This window comes from Artibeus jamaicensis, unplaced genomic scaffold, assembly GCF_021234435.1.
Source record: "Artibeus jamaicensis isolate MK-2021 breed Jamaican fruit bat unplaced genomic scaffold, CSHL_Jam_final scaffold_537, whole genome shotgun sequence".
In the NCBI taxonomy this organism is placed as follows: Eukaryota; Metazoa; Chordata; class Mammalia; order Chiroptera; family Phyllostomidae; genus Artibeus; species Artibeus jamaicensis.
In genome coordinates this window covers 31,143,096-31,160,060 of record NW_026522047.1, presented here as the reverse complement: position 1 = coordinate 31,160,060, position 16,965 = coordinate 31,143,096, and the positions used below count along the sequence as shown (strand labels likewise).

General features: G+C 40.1%; 1 protein-coding gene across 3 annotated transcripts in view; it reads right to left on the bottom strand.

Annotated features, from left to right (window-relative positions):
* PALLD (palladin, cytoskeletal associated protein) overlaps nt 1-16,965 on the bottom strand; it is a 356,788-nt gene that overhangs the window by 329,104 nt on the left and 10,719 nt on the right. For all 3 annotated transcript variants that reach the window (XM_053658067.1, XM_053658068.1, XM_053658069.1), the window contains exon 2: nt 14,115-15,074. In XM_053658067.1, the coding sequence (XP_053514042.1) occupies nt 14,115-15,001 (887 nt within the window). In that variant the 5' untranslated portion in view covers nt 15,002-15,074. The remainder of the gene's footprint in view (nt 1-14,114; nt 15,075-16,965) is intronic.

Below are 16,965 nucleotides of genomic sequence, written 5' to 3'. Positions count from 1 at the left end.
ATCGTGGAAATGTACACTTGAAATCTATATAATCTTATTAACCAACACCACCCCAGTGAATTTAATTTTAAAAAAAGAGAAAAAATAAATTGGCGACAGAAGTATTACAGGTAGTTATTATATATTATTCAGCGGTAGTAAAGTTAGTTTGATTTGGAGTAGGGTACTTTGTTAATGGAGTCATTATTCTACCCATGCTGACATGTTGGAACTTGGAAAAAATACAATCCGAATACATGACAGTTCTCATAGTAAAGTGATTCCACTGGCTGCTTCTCTGTGGAGTTTCAGTTGTTTAAACTAGAAGTGATGGCATCTCTAATTTGAAGTAGTACATAGGTATGTTCCATGAACAAATAGTAAAACAAATGGCGTCTTTAAATCATATGCTCCAGAAACCTCCCATTAAAATATTCTCTCAAATATTAAAACCTAGGATAGAAATGAGTGGGCCAAGATATTTGTGGAACTGAGTATGTACTGCTGGGCAGCACCTGTTTCCTCTGAATGGAACTGACCCCACCCTGAGGTAAGATGGTGCATTTCGTGAGGGCCCCCTCCCCGCACTGCACATGTAACACGTGCCCCCAACCTTCATCACACTGCGTGGCCCCTGATGAATGGTCGTTATGCTTGGCTGGGGAGTATCTGTCATTTTGATGTGCACACGAACTTTTAATGCTGTGGTGATGCTCATCCTATGTACTGTCCACAAAATCAATTCTATTTCTTCAATACTGATACTTCCTTCTTTATAGCTACCTGTTCAATGTTAAAATAATTTATTTGGTAAGAACTGACTTTACCATATTATATTTTGTAATGGCCTTTTGTAGAAAAGGTCTATCAGAAATCAGTTGAACTAACACATTTTTGGGGCCTGTTTGCCTTTTATTTCAGGCAGCGGTGATGTGTCCTTGTTTTTGGAGTGTGGAATGATTCCATGTATCGGGATTCTAGCCAACATATGACAGCACATTCTTAATTAACATGCTGGCCACTGAATGTAAGAATTAAACGGTACCGTACTAGATTACAAATCATACCTATTATGTTCCCCTTGAGATTATTACTCTGTTTACGAGAGAAAGAGAGAGACCTGGCGCCATGGCTTCAATGGTGGAAGTTCCAGCCCCTGTCCTCACAGGTTACATCAATGGAGATTGTTCCTACCAGGAAAGATGCTGGCTCTCCCTATGACAGCAGTAGAGTGGGCCGGCCGCGTACACAGGGCAAGGTTTTGTCATGAGGACCAGTACATCACTGATCGGGGCTCTTCCCCAAGTTTTCCCAGTGTTGTGTGGGACAATGGAAAGAAGCCACTCACAGGTACTTTGTTTTCAGAAAACTACAACTACTGTGCTAGGTGGTGTTAAGGCTAAGTGGGAGATCACCCCGATTTTCTGTTGGAGCACCATTCTATCAGAAAGGCAGTGCCCCTCACTTGGTTTTGTTTGGTGGTATAGGAGAATGGATAAGTGGGCAACTTTTCTAAACAATGCATGCCTTAGTTCCTTTTTTTAAAATGGAGATAATAATACTGTATTCATTGACTCTAAGATGCCGCTCACTATGACACCTTTCAAAAAAAATGAACCATTAAGATAAAAAAAGCATGTAATGTCAACAGTGCGAATAACTAAAATGACAAAAGAAACAATTCTTACCAAATCTGTATGTGCACAGGCAATGCCAGCCACATCACAACTGTGGTTTGACAGTGGCTGTGAAGTGTTCACTGAAGGGTGCATTCTGATTACGAAGACGTTCAAGTGTGACGAATATATGTCTTAGAATCCACGTGATACGGCAGTATCTACCTCTAGGAATAAGTGAGTTTATGAGTGTAAGGGTCTCAGAAGAATGACTGGCACATGCTAAGAACTAAAAAAAAATGCTGGCTATTATTATTATATTTATTATTATTACTAGGAGATATTCTTGACCACCCTTGAAGCATTTGTCCCACACTTTTATTTGCCCTGCACTCATTGCATCATCCCCAAAAACCTTCTGAATCATCCAAATAGTTTCCCTGGAGGAATGTTCAAGCTTAATGCAAAATTTGATGCAGTTCATTGCTCTACTCACTCAGTTATTTTGAATGTGATGGCCACACAGTACACATGTTCACTCAAGGGCGTGTGCCACCCCCACTGACTAGTACAGTGAATTTGTTATTTGTTCATTCATGTGCATTCCAGTCTACTCCTCTTGGCTGCCAGGTTACATCAATGTCATGCAAACCATTGCCGTTATGTTAACAATGGCTGGACTTTTTCTGGACAGACCTCATCCGTCTAATCCTGCACAATGACTGGGCAGACATATTGCTACAGTTAAGTTTCTGATGTTAACTGTCAAAGTCTCTTCATTAAGGGAATGACTAAGCCCCTAGGCAGGTGTGATTAGCCCTAGCTAAGCTCTTACGCTTGATCAAACCCTCTTATTTGTGACAAATACCTTCTCAGTAGTCACTTCACTCCAGAAAGCTTGCTGGTCCACACTGGCTCCTTCATCAAAACCAAATTTGTATAATGATGTGGAGAATTCTTATTCTCTGTCTGTGGTGGTTCAAAATCCAAAACGGAAAGAGTAACATTTCTGCCTCATCTTCCTAGACTTCATCAACAACACATCTATTGTCCTCTCTATACCTAAGCGCAATTGGAATCTTCTCTGTTACTGCAATTTGTTGGCGATACCTTCTATGATGATAAAAGTGATTTAGAAAATCTCTCTGGGTTTTAAAGGAAGAACCAATTATCTTCAAATGGGAATTTTTTCCTTCCCTCTCTCCCTCCCTTTTTTTCCTGTTTTCTTTACCTTCTCTTTTTCTTCCTCCTCCTTCTCCCCTTCCCACTTTCCCCTCCTCTGAAGATTCTCCTCCATTATTTGGAAATCCTTTCCCCCAGAGTTGAGAGTTGTTCTCTGTTTTCTCATGAGAAAGTACTTTTCCAATTCCAGGCAGGGACTGAGGCTAAAAGCTGTCACCTTTGGAAAAAAATTCTTTTTTCTTAGGGTATTTTTATTTAAGTTTCCTGGCCCACATGCACATTTTATAACTGATTGGAGACTGCTTCTGTGGTCTAATTTACCATGTGCTGTTATACAGAACCAGCCTTCACTGCTAGAACTCATAACCAAGAGAACAACGTTTCCACTTGTAATTAGTCATCTTTTTTTTTCCCCCAGGAAAGACTTTTGATTGGGTTTCCTCTGTCAGTGCTTAGGTGACTCGCGTTTTATTCCTATTCCAGCAGGCATTAATATGACACTATTTCTTGGCTCAAATTAAAATTAAACAGGAAAAAATAATTTCTATTGCTATATATCATTTGAATAGACCAACTCAGGAAATTTTTGCATTTTAGCATGGTAAGCTGTATTAATTTCAGGCTTATAATTGTACTTGCTACAGATGTATTATAAAGTAACTCCCTGTAACCGTCCAAAGAATGCAGTGTCTAATGGAGTTCCTAAATTGCTGTAATTATACCGGAACAGATTCAGTGATCCGTGATGTGGTACTGCCTTGGGGCAAGTGAAGAAACTTGTCAATAAGCATTTAAAGTAAGATTTGAGACATTGAGTAGTTTTGACTGTGAAAATCTGAAACTTCAGGGTCAAATTCTTCGAAAAGAACTGTTTCACAGTAGTTTGCATAACAGTAAATTAAACTTCCAAAAAAGCGCATTCTTTTCCTTCTGAGAGTTTGGCTGTATGGTATAATACTTAGTAGGAAGAAAATACAAAATCAAAGCCAGTTTTAATCTAGCAGGGGGAAGAGCCTGCATTTGTTACTTAACTTATTTTTAGTTTTCTTCCTGCTGAAATTATTGGAATAAAAAAAAACAAAAACGGAGTGGGGAAAGTGTTGAGGAACCACTTTCAATTGGCTTTAGCAAGTATTTAACAAGGAGCCACGAGGTAAACTTAGGAAAATTGCCAAGTCATTTAAAGAGCAGCAAGAGAACAATAGTCAAAGAGAACTGATTTTTTGGAGGCTTTTTAGGTTGACTATAATCCACAATAAGGATGACCTTCACAGCTTTGAGGTTTAGAGAGAGAGGATGGGAAGATCATTAGTTGGAGGAGGGAGGGGTAGAGATGGAAATCAATTACTTTTCTTTGGCTTTGATCCCATCCCCTGCAGCAGGGAAGGGACAGAGGGCCAAGTGAGGTAAAAGTTTCTAGAAAATGCAAACAGAGCCAAGGGGAAGGGACCCCACTGCTCCCCATGGCAGCCAGGACCCTGTCCTCAAGATACAAATCTTTGGACTCACTGTCCAAATAGGGTCAGAAACACCTTTCAAGACACATTGTATCCCTTATAAATTTTTCGTTTAGCCTGCAATGTTGAAGTGTGCCCTTTCTGTAAACTCAATGCCATTGTGAATACTTAGCAATATGGAAGATAATTGCAGGAAGAAGATTTTAAAGAAAGAAGACAGGTTGAAAAGTTTTTGAGAAGGTAGGGTGTAAGGAGTTAATACTGAATTGAGGACAATAAATGAAGTGAACACTTTATAGTAATAATAATGTTATAATATCTTAATATATTACCATGTGCCTAGAAAAGTTCTGAACTCTTCCTCTGTGCGAATTGACTGAACACTCAGAGTAACGCACAAGTGAGGTGCTCTTCCCATTCCCGTGTCCCCGAGAAGACAGCTGAAGCAGAAAGGTTAAGTGACTTGTAGAGGGGACCCAACTGATGGGAGAGAGAGCTGGGGTTCGCACTCCTGCTCCAGAATCAGTACTGGAAGTAGCTAAGCTCCTCTGCAGTCTGTTCCATGAGCACACATGTGTGTTTACGCACAAGCATATTTTTAATTCTAAAAGGATTCCCTTTGCCCTGGCTGGTATAGCTCAGTGGATTGAGTGTGGGCCTGTGAACCAAAGGATCACGGTTCGATTCCCAGTCAGGGCACATGCCTGGGTTGCAGGCCAGGTCCCAGCAGGGAATGCATGAGAGGCAACCACACATTGATGTTTCTCTCCCTCTCTCCTTTCCTTCCCCTCTAAAAGATAAATAAATAAAATCTTTAAAAAATGAAGATAACATAAAAAATAAAAGGATTCCCTTTGATTACCTCTATTTCTTATGAAAATGTATGATAGTATTTATTTATTGATCGGTTTTCTTGTTAAATCCAGAAACTTGGCCGTTAGATGCAAGCTGAAATGATAGCGTCAACACTTTAGAAGAGATGCTGCTGTCTAATTTGGCTACTGCTACTTCATGGCTAGATACCAATGACTGTGACAATCCATTCAAATTTCTGACCATAGTAATACTCCTTGAATTGTGTTCAAGTAGTACTCCTTGTGCCTGGAATATCAAGCCTGCCCCTTGATGCACTGAGATATCAGCATTAGCAGCATTATCATGCACAGTGCCACGGACCTGGCACAGCGCCGCGGTGTCATGGGTTGACCGAGAAAAGGTGATAAGGCAGCTGCAGTCACTCTGTAATGTTCACATCATTAAGTAACTCAGGGGCAATATTTCTTGGGTTCAATGATACTGGGTCAGTCCATTTCACTCATGGGTCTGTCGAAGCAGATTCACTATTCACATTAATGATGGTCTCCTGGCAGTTAAAGCATGGCAGAGGTACGGCCACTTTTTCTAGTGAGAATTACACCTGGAGCGATTTCGGATGAAAGCAGGGATTAAGTAAAACTGGAAAGAGGACAAAACAGCGTGATAGGACAGGTCCTTTTAATGTGTTAACTCACAGAAATCATCTGCATGGAGGGATAGAACATAAAGCTGTACCTTCATTTCAGTGAAAACAAAGGGGCCATTCTGTTGCTCAGTCTCTAGTTCAATTGGTTTCTAGTTCAATGGCAATTTAATGTCTTAGAGAACATTTATTATCCTCTGTAACATATAAAAGACTTTGCTTTTCAATTCAATGAAAAATGTACAGAGAAGAAAAAATATTTAAAAATAAATTAAAAATGAAATAAAAGAATGAGGAACAGGAAACTATAAAATTGTCATGTTTCCTTTAAAAGCTGCCCTATGTTGCTTGCTCTTACCACTGAAGGACAATGATGGAGGGCAGGCCATTGGGACGGTGAGAGAGTGTATATTACACTTGTGTAATGTACACTCTTGTGTAATATACACTTGTGTAATATACACTCTTGTGTAATATACACTTGTGTAATATACACTCTTGTGTAATATACACTTGTGTAATATACACTTGTGTAATATACACTCTTGTGTAATATACACTTGTATAATATACACTTTTGTGTAATATACACTCTTGTGTAATATACACTCTTGTTCATCTTCAGACTCTTGCTAGTTCCAAAAAGGCACCTTGTGTGTACATGTGTGTGTATCTAACTGTAGAGATTCTTTTTCTTAAGAGCAAGAGACTCCTATACAAATTTTTGCACCCTCAACAGCCAATAAACCATGAAGATCACACCATAAAAGATGTTTGGGACAAGACCAAATGCATATAATATTCTATTAATGACATAATGAATTCAAAACACAAACATTTTTAGAAACTCTAAAATACCACTAAAACAGCCCACAAAATTAATGATTAACTTCTAACTCACAAACAACTAAGAGCTAACCTATCCAATTTGTGTTGCTTAACATCAACATATTTTTTGAATGGCATTTAAGGAGTAAATCATGCCATTAGAAATAATGCTGATGAACATGCCAAACACATAACTGGGTTGGCAGGGTGAAATAAAAAGTCACTATTTTTCAATAAGTATAAAAATAAAATAATTTATACCTGTGTCTCTACTACCCATCTTTATCTCCTTAAATGCCATTCAAATGCCATCCTTGGTTACTACTATATGAAATTTAGTATTTGTCATTCCTGTGTATTTTTCTGTAGAAGACTCTTACTATATACCCACACCTGAAATAATCCTGTTTTGCAATTTTAACTTCATATGGATAAACTTATTCATGCAATCTAAGTATTTTTCTCAATTTTTAAAATTGCTATTATGCTTGTGAGTTTCAGAATTCTGATTCATGAAACTCTAATTCATTTATTGTATGCATATATATCACAATTTATCCATTTTTTAAATTTTTATAGCATTATTAAGAAATAATTGACCTATAACACTGTATAAATTAAAGGTGTATGCTGTGATGACTTTCCTATTATTACAATAAGGTTTATTAACACAGCTATCACCTCACATAACTGCAAGTTTGTGTGTGTGTGCAGTGAGAACATTTAAGATCTACTGCCTTAGCAATATTCAAGTTCATAACAGAGTGTTATTAATGATAGTTACTATGCTGTACATTAGCCCCCCAACTTATTTATCTTATAATTGGAAGTTTATACCCTTTGACCCATGCCTCCCCATGTCCCCCATTCCCCAAACCCTGGCATGAGTTTTGGTTTTCAAGGGTTATACACATGAATGAGATCATGAAGTATTTTTATTTTCTGTCTGGCTTATTTTTCTAAGCCTAATGCCCTCATGGTCCATGCGTATTGCTGCAAATGGTAGGATTTCCTTCTTTTATAGGGGTCAATACTATTCCATTGTACACATATGCTACATTTTCTTCATTCATGCAACAACAGACACTTAGGTTGTTTTAGAATGGCTATCATCAAAATGACAAGACACAACCAGGGCAGGTGAGAATGTGGAAAAAAGGGAATGCTTGTGCACTGTTAGTAAAAATGGAAATTGGTACAGCTGCTATGGAAAACATGAATGTTCCTCAAAAAATTAAAAAAATAGAATGACCATATGACCCAGCAATCCCACTTCTGCATATATATCCAAGAGAAAGGAAATCACTATGTCAAAGAGATATTCATTTTCTTTTTCATGAATATTTAGATTTTTCCAGTTTTTTTAAAACAATGTTGCTATGAACATTCTTATACATGTATCCTTGTACAGATGAATAAAACTGGGAGAGATGGACAATTAAAAATTATTAATGGGTAAAACAAAACTAGAGAGTGGAATGGAGAGTGCCGTGGGCAGGGCCTGCTCTTTTACGCAGGGTAGCTGTGGAAGACTGTCCTCTGTAGGTGACATTTAGGGGGAGGCATGAGGAAGAGGAAGAATCCAGTCCATCCTGCATGTATCTGGGGGAAGAGCATTCCAAGCAGAGGAAGTGGCAAGTGCACAGGTCCAGGGACAGGAACGTGCCTGGTATGCTGGGGGACAGCAAGGACACTGCTGTGGCTGGAGTGGACTAACAGGGGTGATTGAGCAGTAGAAGGGGACGAAGACGGAGAAATGGGGCCTTATCAAAGTTTGTAAGGACTATAGAATTTCCTCTGAGCAAGGTGAGAAGGCACTGGATGGCTTTTCCTTGTGCTGTGATCACAATGTTATTAAGAAGAAGCATGCCAGGTGCTGTATAGACTGCGATGAGTAAGGATGGAAATAAGGAGAGTGATCAGGAAAGACTGCTAACATAGAGAGAAAGGTGATGTTGGTTTGGACAAGAGCCTCGTTAGTGGAGGTGGGGGAAGTGGTTGGATTCCGGATATGACGGGGGGGGGGGTAGCGCCATGCAGATTTGCTGGATGGATTGGGTGATATGAGGCATAAGAAAAAGAGAAGCTGGAGATAACTCCAAGGTTTTTTCCTTGAACAGCTGCAAGCTGGAAGAAAAGATTGTCATTTGTTGAAACTGAGAAGATTTAGAAAGAAAAGGTTTTTGGAGGAGAAGAGAATCAGAAGTTCAGTTTAGATATATTACATTTATTATACCTATTAGATATCAAAATGCAGATATCAAGTAGGCAACTGGGCATGAAGTTTAGGGGGTGTATCTTTAACTATGTTGTGTATTACAAAATTGTTCCCCCAATTTTTTGTACCTAGTTACATTTCATGTGCAGTAACAACAGTTGGATTGTCAATTTTTCTTATTGATAACCTAATAGCACTATCTGGTATAGCACTATCTGGTATTTCACTGTTGACAACATTCTTTAACAAAACAATACTCCTGAGCTAAGCTCTTCACTTTACAAGCACTACACGCGTATTTATAATCTACTGGCGGGTGGCGCTGTTGCCACACTGTCCCGATCCACAGTGCTCAGTAAATGGGGTATACCACACACCCCTGGTGAGAAAAGTGAATCAGCGGCCTGTTTATATTTCCACTTTCTTCTGGGGAGATGGAAATTTCTACAGGCAGCACTGCAGTTTTGAAATGGCTAATCCTCTTGCTTTGGCTTTTGATGATGATCGAAGTCACACTAATGTAAACTAATTAGAGGCATCGGAGATGCTGAGTTTTGATTACAAAAAATATTTAATTGCTTTTAACTATATACACTAATTGAAAGTTTCCTAGGCTAATAATGATGACCTAATAGGCATCTTATGATTAAATATGAATAATTATACTTAGAATATTTAAAATGCTTGGACTATTGCTGGATTCAATTTATACTGCAAAGTGCATTTTAAAAGGTGAAAGATTGATAAAATCTGAAGAAAAATCAGAGTACAAGAGAGTGGGTATTTAAAAGTGTTTGTTTCTTATGAGTATGTTCATATTTACCTTATGATGTAATTTGAATTTGAGAATAATTTGGACTAGTGTTCAAGAATTGGGAATGATGTTTTGGTTGTAGTTATTTGATGGAGAGTATCTGCCTCCCCACTTCCACTTAAAATTTGTTTTGGTTTACATTGATTGAATTATTTTACAGTACTAATTTACTGCAAAGGGAGAAGAAAGAGAGTGAGAGAGAGTGGAAGAATAACTATAAATGGCTATGTTTTTAAAATACAGAACAATGTTCTGGAAATTATCGGGATGCCATTTCCTTAAAGATATTCAAAATATGAATTCCAATCCTAGAAGATTTTTAAACATATCAGCTCCACGTGTCTCCACTTCTGGAGCTTGTCAGTGAGCCTTGCCCAAGCAGCAAAACGGCACTGACGGTAGCTAACCCCTCTTGTGGGCCACTGCAGAACCTGATCAGACATCAGAAAACTGGAGTTATAGTCCAGTCTCTACGACTAATCAATTATTTTCTGTTACTAGGCAAACAATTTCTTGCTTTCTGTCTTAGTTTCCTTATATTTACATGCTTTAAAATAGATGGTTGCCAGAATAAAAGAGTTTTAAAAGTATAAAGTGAAAATACAAGGCCTCATTTTTATAATACTCTAAGTCAGGGGTGTCAAACTCATTTTCGCGGGGGGCCACATCAGCTTGTGGTTGCCTTCAAAGGGCCAAATGTAACTTTAGGACTGTGTAAATGTAACTGCTCCTTAACAGTTAAGTGAGAGCTCGGCACTGCCTCAGGGTAGAAACAAGGTGCTGGGCAGGATAAAACAAGGTGGAGGGCTGGATTTGGCCCGTGGGCCTTGTGTTTGCCACCTGTACTCGAAGTACTTTTAAACTAAAATCCTTTGTAGATTTTTACCAACTAACAAAAGTAGAGAATGGAGTAAACAGAAAAGGTGAGTGATGTGATTTCTGATTTTTTAAGCATTTCATGTAATAAAATATTCACATAATAATTCAAATTGTCAACAAATAATTTGCATATAATTTGAGTAAGACCTAAACCTTATAAAGCTGAGTATTATCTAAATTGTATAAAACTTCAACTATTACACACAAGCTTTTCTATCAGCTTTTCTGTCTTCTGTTGAGTTTTTGTTGAACTATGCGGGCACAGAGGAGCAAAACAGAATTTTTTCCATCCTATTTATAGTCATAAGTGGTATTTGCGCCAGTTATGTGTGTGGGAGGGTGAAGTGATAGCAGAAATGTCGTGCAGTGACGGGCCTGGCATCTTGATCCTACGGTTTCTGTCAGTCCTTCTGTAGCTGGAGCTAGTCCATCTACAACTGTAAGTTGTACTACACCCAGGTTCCGGGAGCAAAAGGTTTCCATTTAGGCCAAACGTAAGAAGCCCCAGGCCAGCAGCAGAGCAGCCCAGCCAGGTCAGTCTGGCAATTCGCTTGCCTGGTTTGAGCCAGGCACAGTTCAGTCACTGAAGTCCTGCTTCATTTAATTGTGTCTGCATCTCTACTTCCTGCTCCATGCTTTTGTATTTTTTTGAAGCAGTTAAGTAGACTCAAATTTTCCTTAACTACACTTTGAAAGGGTAGAATGTTCTCCCTGTGCTCCAGCCCCTCGTATCTGGAACATGATACCTGCTGCCATATTACCCTGTGGTGCATTCCTTTAAGTCAGTCTGGATCTTACCGTTGGCCACTGCACTATACCTCCTCACTCACCTCCTGTACAGCTGCCAGCTCCTCAACCCTGATCGTCTCTGCACTTCCCGGCCAGTGTCTGCCGGGCCTCGGCTTACAGGGGTCTCTCCCCACAAGCTCTGTCACCTGCTTCTGGGACCTACTGAGGTGGCCTCCCAGTCAATAGTCCCACCTGATCTCTGGGGCTGACTCCCTGGTCTAGTCAGTGTGAGTCAGGTTCTAAAATTGCCCGGGGCACGCAACTCTTTATTAAAATACTTCTTCCTCATACAAAATTTCCTTCAAAGATTTTCTCTTTAGACTGTCAAATAGCTCACGTGGCAAAGGAGCTCAGTGAACGTTCTTAGGCATTAGGTGCACTTTCAAATCCATGGCAGAGACGAACAAGATCTTTAGAACAGAAATTAAGAGAATCCAATGCACATTTACTCCTCAAAAAAAACCCCACAAAAACACACAACAAAAAATACCCCAAACACCCTAAATCCCCCAAACTCCCAAAACTCAAAAAAGACCAGCTAATAGCAGTCATTTAAACAATGGAGCTTGCTCATCAAATACTAAATTACCCTAGAAGGGCGCAACTTGTAATGACTACCGATCACTGGTCATGGGCTCTGGTAGGTGGAGGGATGTCAAGAGAAAGCTAGTTAGTAATTCTGTAGCTACTAATTAAATTAACACCCCCTCCGTAAACAAAGAGGCAGAAGCATGAATTTGATGGTTTCCCCATTATCAGATGGTTAAGTGAACTTTGGTGCAGTTGAACTAAATGGATTGATTTTTGTCATTTTTGAAAGGGGATGGTACGCTCACTTGCCATGATAGTGCGTTTGGAAGGGGCCTGTTTTCAATGTCACTGGAGCCTATGTAGTTTGAAAACCTGTGGAACCGTTCCAGTGACATGTGACTATATTGCTAATGAAGAATGTTCCCATAATTAGTGGGTTTAAAAATTAAATAGAATCCAAAAGAAATATTCAATTTCATATTTATTACCGACAAAACTATAAGAAGCTTTTTTATGGAAAAGATAATGTATTAAGATGACGGAATTCAGGATGACATATTTAATAAATGAACCCATTAAGAAGCTTTTTACTGCCCCCTGCTGTCAGTTTCTATAATATAGTACAATTACTGTGAAAACTGACTAAAGGTGAATTGTTGAACAAATTGCTGGGAAAAAAATTCCCTGCTTTTACGCCACTTTTAAGTCTGTAACGCTAATGCTTACTTTGTGTTTGTCAAACTGAAGAAATGATTAGTCAAACTAAAGAAAAAAACCCTAGGAAAATATGTATTAGTGGATGTGGGGTGAGAAGTTTGTGATATGAAGTGATATGTTAATAAAAAACACCAGTGTTTTGTAGCCAGTGAGGTCTTTTATCATTTCTCCAAATTTCAAAGTTTTGAATTTACTTTTTAGTATTTACATACTTTAGGTAAAAACACGTTTCATTCATAAAGGCAAAACTTCCAAAATAAATGAATGAATGGTTTATTTTTATAGTAAAATCTTGAAATGTTATTTTTAATTTGGCATGGGACATGAAGAAATGAGAAATGATAAAAATAACGGGTTGTACCAATCTAGTAATCATTAGGTGCAAGGTCTTAGTTTACTCTTTCACATATTAATTTATTTAGTCACCATAAAATAGAGTGAGGGAGGTATTATGTTTCTTTCCCATTCACAGATGAAGAAACTGGGTCACCAAAGTAACTTGCTTACTTGGGAAAAGGTAGAGACAAGGTTGAAAACCCTGCAGCCGGACTGTGGGGTCACCCCTCTTAACTTTTTGCACAGAAGGTACAAACTCTGCAATTAAGGAGGAAGAATCTATAGAACTTATGATGGACCTCGTGTGAAAGTGTTTATGGACTCCAACTAACTGCTCACTCGTGCATTTGTTACTTTGTTGCAGCACCTGTGCTGGGGCCTGGCGTGAACAACAGACCTGAAGCATGTGGTTTGGTGTAACTTTGGTAGGAAAGTCCTGCCCTCCTTGGCTGCACACAGAATGCATGTGGGTGTGCTTATGTTAAGTAAATATGTACTGATTTCTCCCAGGCCTAGACAAGATTGTATATTTGGTGATGTGGGGAAGATGGAGTCAGTCAGTCTCCCTCACCCAGATGTTCCGGCAACTATGACTTAGCGGTGTTCATATTAAATCATATAACCTTGAGAATGGGCTCGAATGTGCAGAATCAAGTTCTGTTATATAACATCTTGGCACCTTGATGACTTTGTGTGCACTTGGTATATAAGGGAGTCAGGACTTCGCCACCGCGCCACACACAGGACTGCCCCACCCCAGAATAAAGGCTTGTCAGGCCCTCCCATTGCTCCGCGAATTTTTTTCGGCGAATCACGTGTGAACCTGCCTGGCCTCGAGCGCTTGCAGAAACAGGTGGCCATTGTTGCGATGGGCCTCGGCACAGCTGTGCCTTTCACTGCAGCGCAGACAACTTCCAGTTTTAGCCACACTTTCAGCCACCTTCGGATGCTAACACTGAGATTAGGCACACACTTTTCACAGTACTTTGAATAAATAAGTTGAACACTTCACGTCTCCCTGGTTGTTACCAATCTGGAGTCCGATATAACAACCTGTTTGTACTCTATGCCTGTCAGCTCCTTTGTTTTTCCCGTAGTAGGTGGTTCATGACAACAAATACATCCCACCAGAAACAACTCTGTCCACTACTATTTGCCATTCTGAGATTTTTTTTCGGCTTGCAGGTAGTTGAAAGCACTACCTCACACCCCAGAAGGCTAACTATGCAGGAAATAATCTCCCACATTAAAAAAAAAACATCAAAGCCCCACACAAATCATTCAATATTTGTAACAAAACAAGGCCTACCTGACGCGAGGCGCTGGGTTTCCAGCGACTCTGCACTCCAGATAGACTCGACTTCCTTCTGCCACTTCTTGGCTCCGCAGCTTCTGAACGAACCGAGGAGCCGATGGGAAGTGGAGTGCGTTCTGGGGGTGAGAGATGCTGTTGCCCGGCACCACCTCGTCCCCGTCTGCCCGGGAGCAGTGCTTGGCCTCGGGTAACTTCATCTCCGCTTCCATTTCCTGTTGGTCTTCGGTGGGGCTCTGGCTGGCGGAGACACTCATCAGGGCTGATGGCTGGTTTTTCGGAGACAGGTAGCCGCTGTCTGGGGAAGATGACTCCCCGTTGGGGCTTCTGCTTCTTGGCTTTGACGCTTCTTTAAATATAGACGTCAGCTCCTCGATGAAATGAGCCGCCTTATCACACAGCTGGCTCTGGGGGCCAGTCTTACCTTGATGTGCCGGTTTAGGCTTTACACCTGTGTGGGGAATCTTAGCACCACGTTTTTCAGCCTTCCGCAGGCTGCGGATGTAGCTGGGTCTGGCAAGCAGGGGTGAGGGGGCAGGTTTCCTCTTTGAACCAGGCGAGGAGATGCGCTCAGTCTGTTCTTCTGGCCTCTTATCCAGAGGTCTTCCTGAGGAGGCTGGCTCACCCAGTCTGGTCTCCCTTTGGGAAGAATTTTCACAGAAGCTTACGGCAGAGGTATTGAAAATCTGTGAGATCTCCTTTTCTGAGTCAAAATCTTCTGTCTCTGAGTTGGCTATAGACCTCCGGGCCAGGTCAAGGCTCTTGTTTATCTCCTCCTGGCTGAGAAAAGCAGATAGCCCAGGGAAGCAGTCAGCATTCTTGCTTTCTTCCTGCATGTCTGATAGGGAATCATAGAAGGAGTCATGGGAAGAAGTCTCTGACATAGTTGAAAAGTCTTCATACACTCGTAGTCTGCTTTCAACAGGAAGGCTAGAGGCACTGGGTGTCGGTTCACTTCTGAAAGACAACATAGATGGTATTGCCATGAGTAGTGATACGGGGGCGTGTGTATGCGTGCGTGTTACCCTAATGCTACTAATTTACAAATTGGGAGAGACATTACAGTGAACAAATGTACAGTTGACCCTTGAACAGCATGGGTTTGAACTGTGTGTGTGTGTTTCTGATAAATACAGCCTGCGCCACCTGCTCCTCCATTTCTCACCTGCAGATTAAACAAACAGTGGTAGAAATCAGCATTTTCACACTCCCAACTGCAGATTCCCAGCTGCAGGTTTGCAACTGCAAATCTAAAATGCTGTTTTCCATCTATGGTTGGTCAAATCCCTAGCTGCTTAGGGCCAGCTGTAGTTGAGTTTTGGGGAAGTCAAAAGTTGTATGCAAATTTTCGACTCCAAATGGTATTGGCACTCATAACCCCAGGATTGTGCAAGAGTCAACTGTACTTTTTAAGAAATGATTTTTCTCTAGTCTGTAAGTTGGAACAAACATTCAAGATACTTGTACTTACCATCTTATTTTAATACCTGCCCTGCGAGTGAATATTAAGGATGCTACAAAACAGCACGGAATAATGGAAGGAGATATCTGCAGTAAACCCTGGGAGGGGCGGGCCTGCTGCACTTCCCTTCTGCCCCCACTGTACACCTGCAATTTCTAATTTCATTAACATTATGCGATTACTAGCTTATTGACATTTTAGTGAATCTGACCCTGCTTACCAAATAAATGACCACAAAATACATTTTGATTCCAATCTTTCTTTGTTTTTGGCTTTCGATGAAATATTTGGACACTTATTTCCTCTATCTAGCCATGTGCACTCATATTCATTCACTCAACTCTTCATTTAACACATGGTTAATAATCACTTATAAAAGTTCCAGGTGCTAGAGGTCTAGTCATGCTCTGGACCAGGGACTGGCAAACTTTTTACATAAAGGGCCAGGTGGTAAATGCTTTTGACCTTGTGTGTTGTTGCAGTCTCTATGGTTTGGCCATTGGAATATCAAACCAGCCATAGAAACACATGAGTACATAAGCATGACTGTGTACCAATAAAACTTTATTTATGGACATTGGTATTTTTTACAATAGTTTAAAAGTGTAAATATATTGTTAGTTTGCAGGCCATGTAAAAACAGGCAGTGGGATGGCTTTGGCACAGGGGCTGAAATTGGCCGACTCTTGATCCAGACTGTTGACACCATCCTTATGCTTAAGGAGGTAAAAGCTGTGTGGTGTGTTAAAGAGGGAAGTGGAGAAGACATTAAACAACATGCAAATGAGCTAAAATTTGGATAGGGTGTCAAAGGAAAGGGAAAGAGCTTGGTTGCCATGAGAGCTTATCTAGCCTTCTAGGATGTGTGAGAGAACTATGTGCCCCCAATAGGACATTTCTATGGGAATATTAACAGCATTAAATGAAAGGTGTTTTGTTATCCATCAAATAATTGGGCATCAATTTAAATTCTACTGCATTTTGAACTAAATATTGTGAGGCAATTACTTTCTTGTTACTTTGAATGTTGCTCTTTTTCTATATATTGTTCATAGAATGATAGAAGGAAGATCTCGAAAACTTCAGAAGTGATCTTTTCCTCGGGATTGAATCTGAAAGTCAATAAAGGACGCTTTCTGGGTGCGATGAAGCTCAACTTCATGAGTTGGGTCAGGAGTAACCTGGTGAGACATTCATCCTCCAGAAGGTAGGTGTGCCTTGTGAGGGTAGACTTGCTTGTTTAGACGATGTTTCCCATCCAGGGATTCTGCCTAGAGTAATAAAATTTTCTTTTATTAAGTGAAATGTTATTTTTCTCACTAATCTCAAAAAGTGTTAGGTAGAGGGATTCCAGAAATGCTCCTGAAGCATTTGCCGCCATGTAGG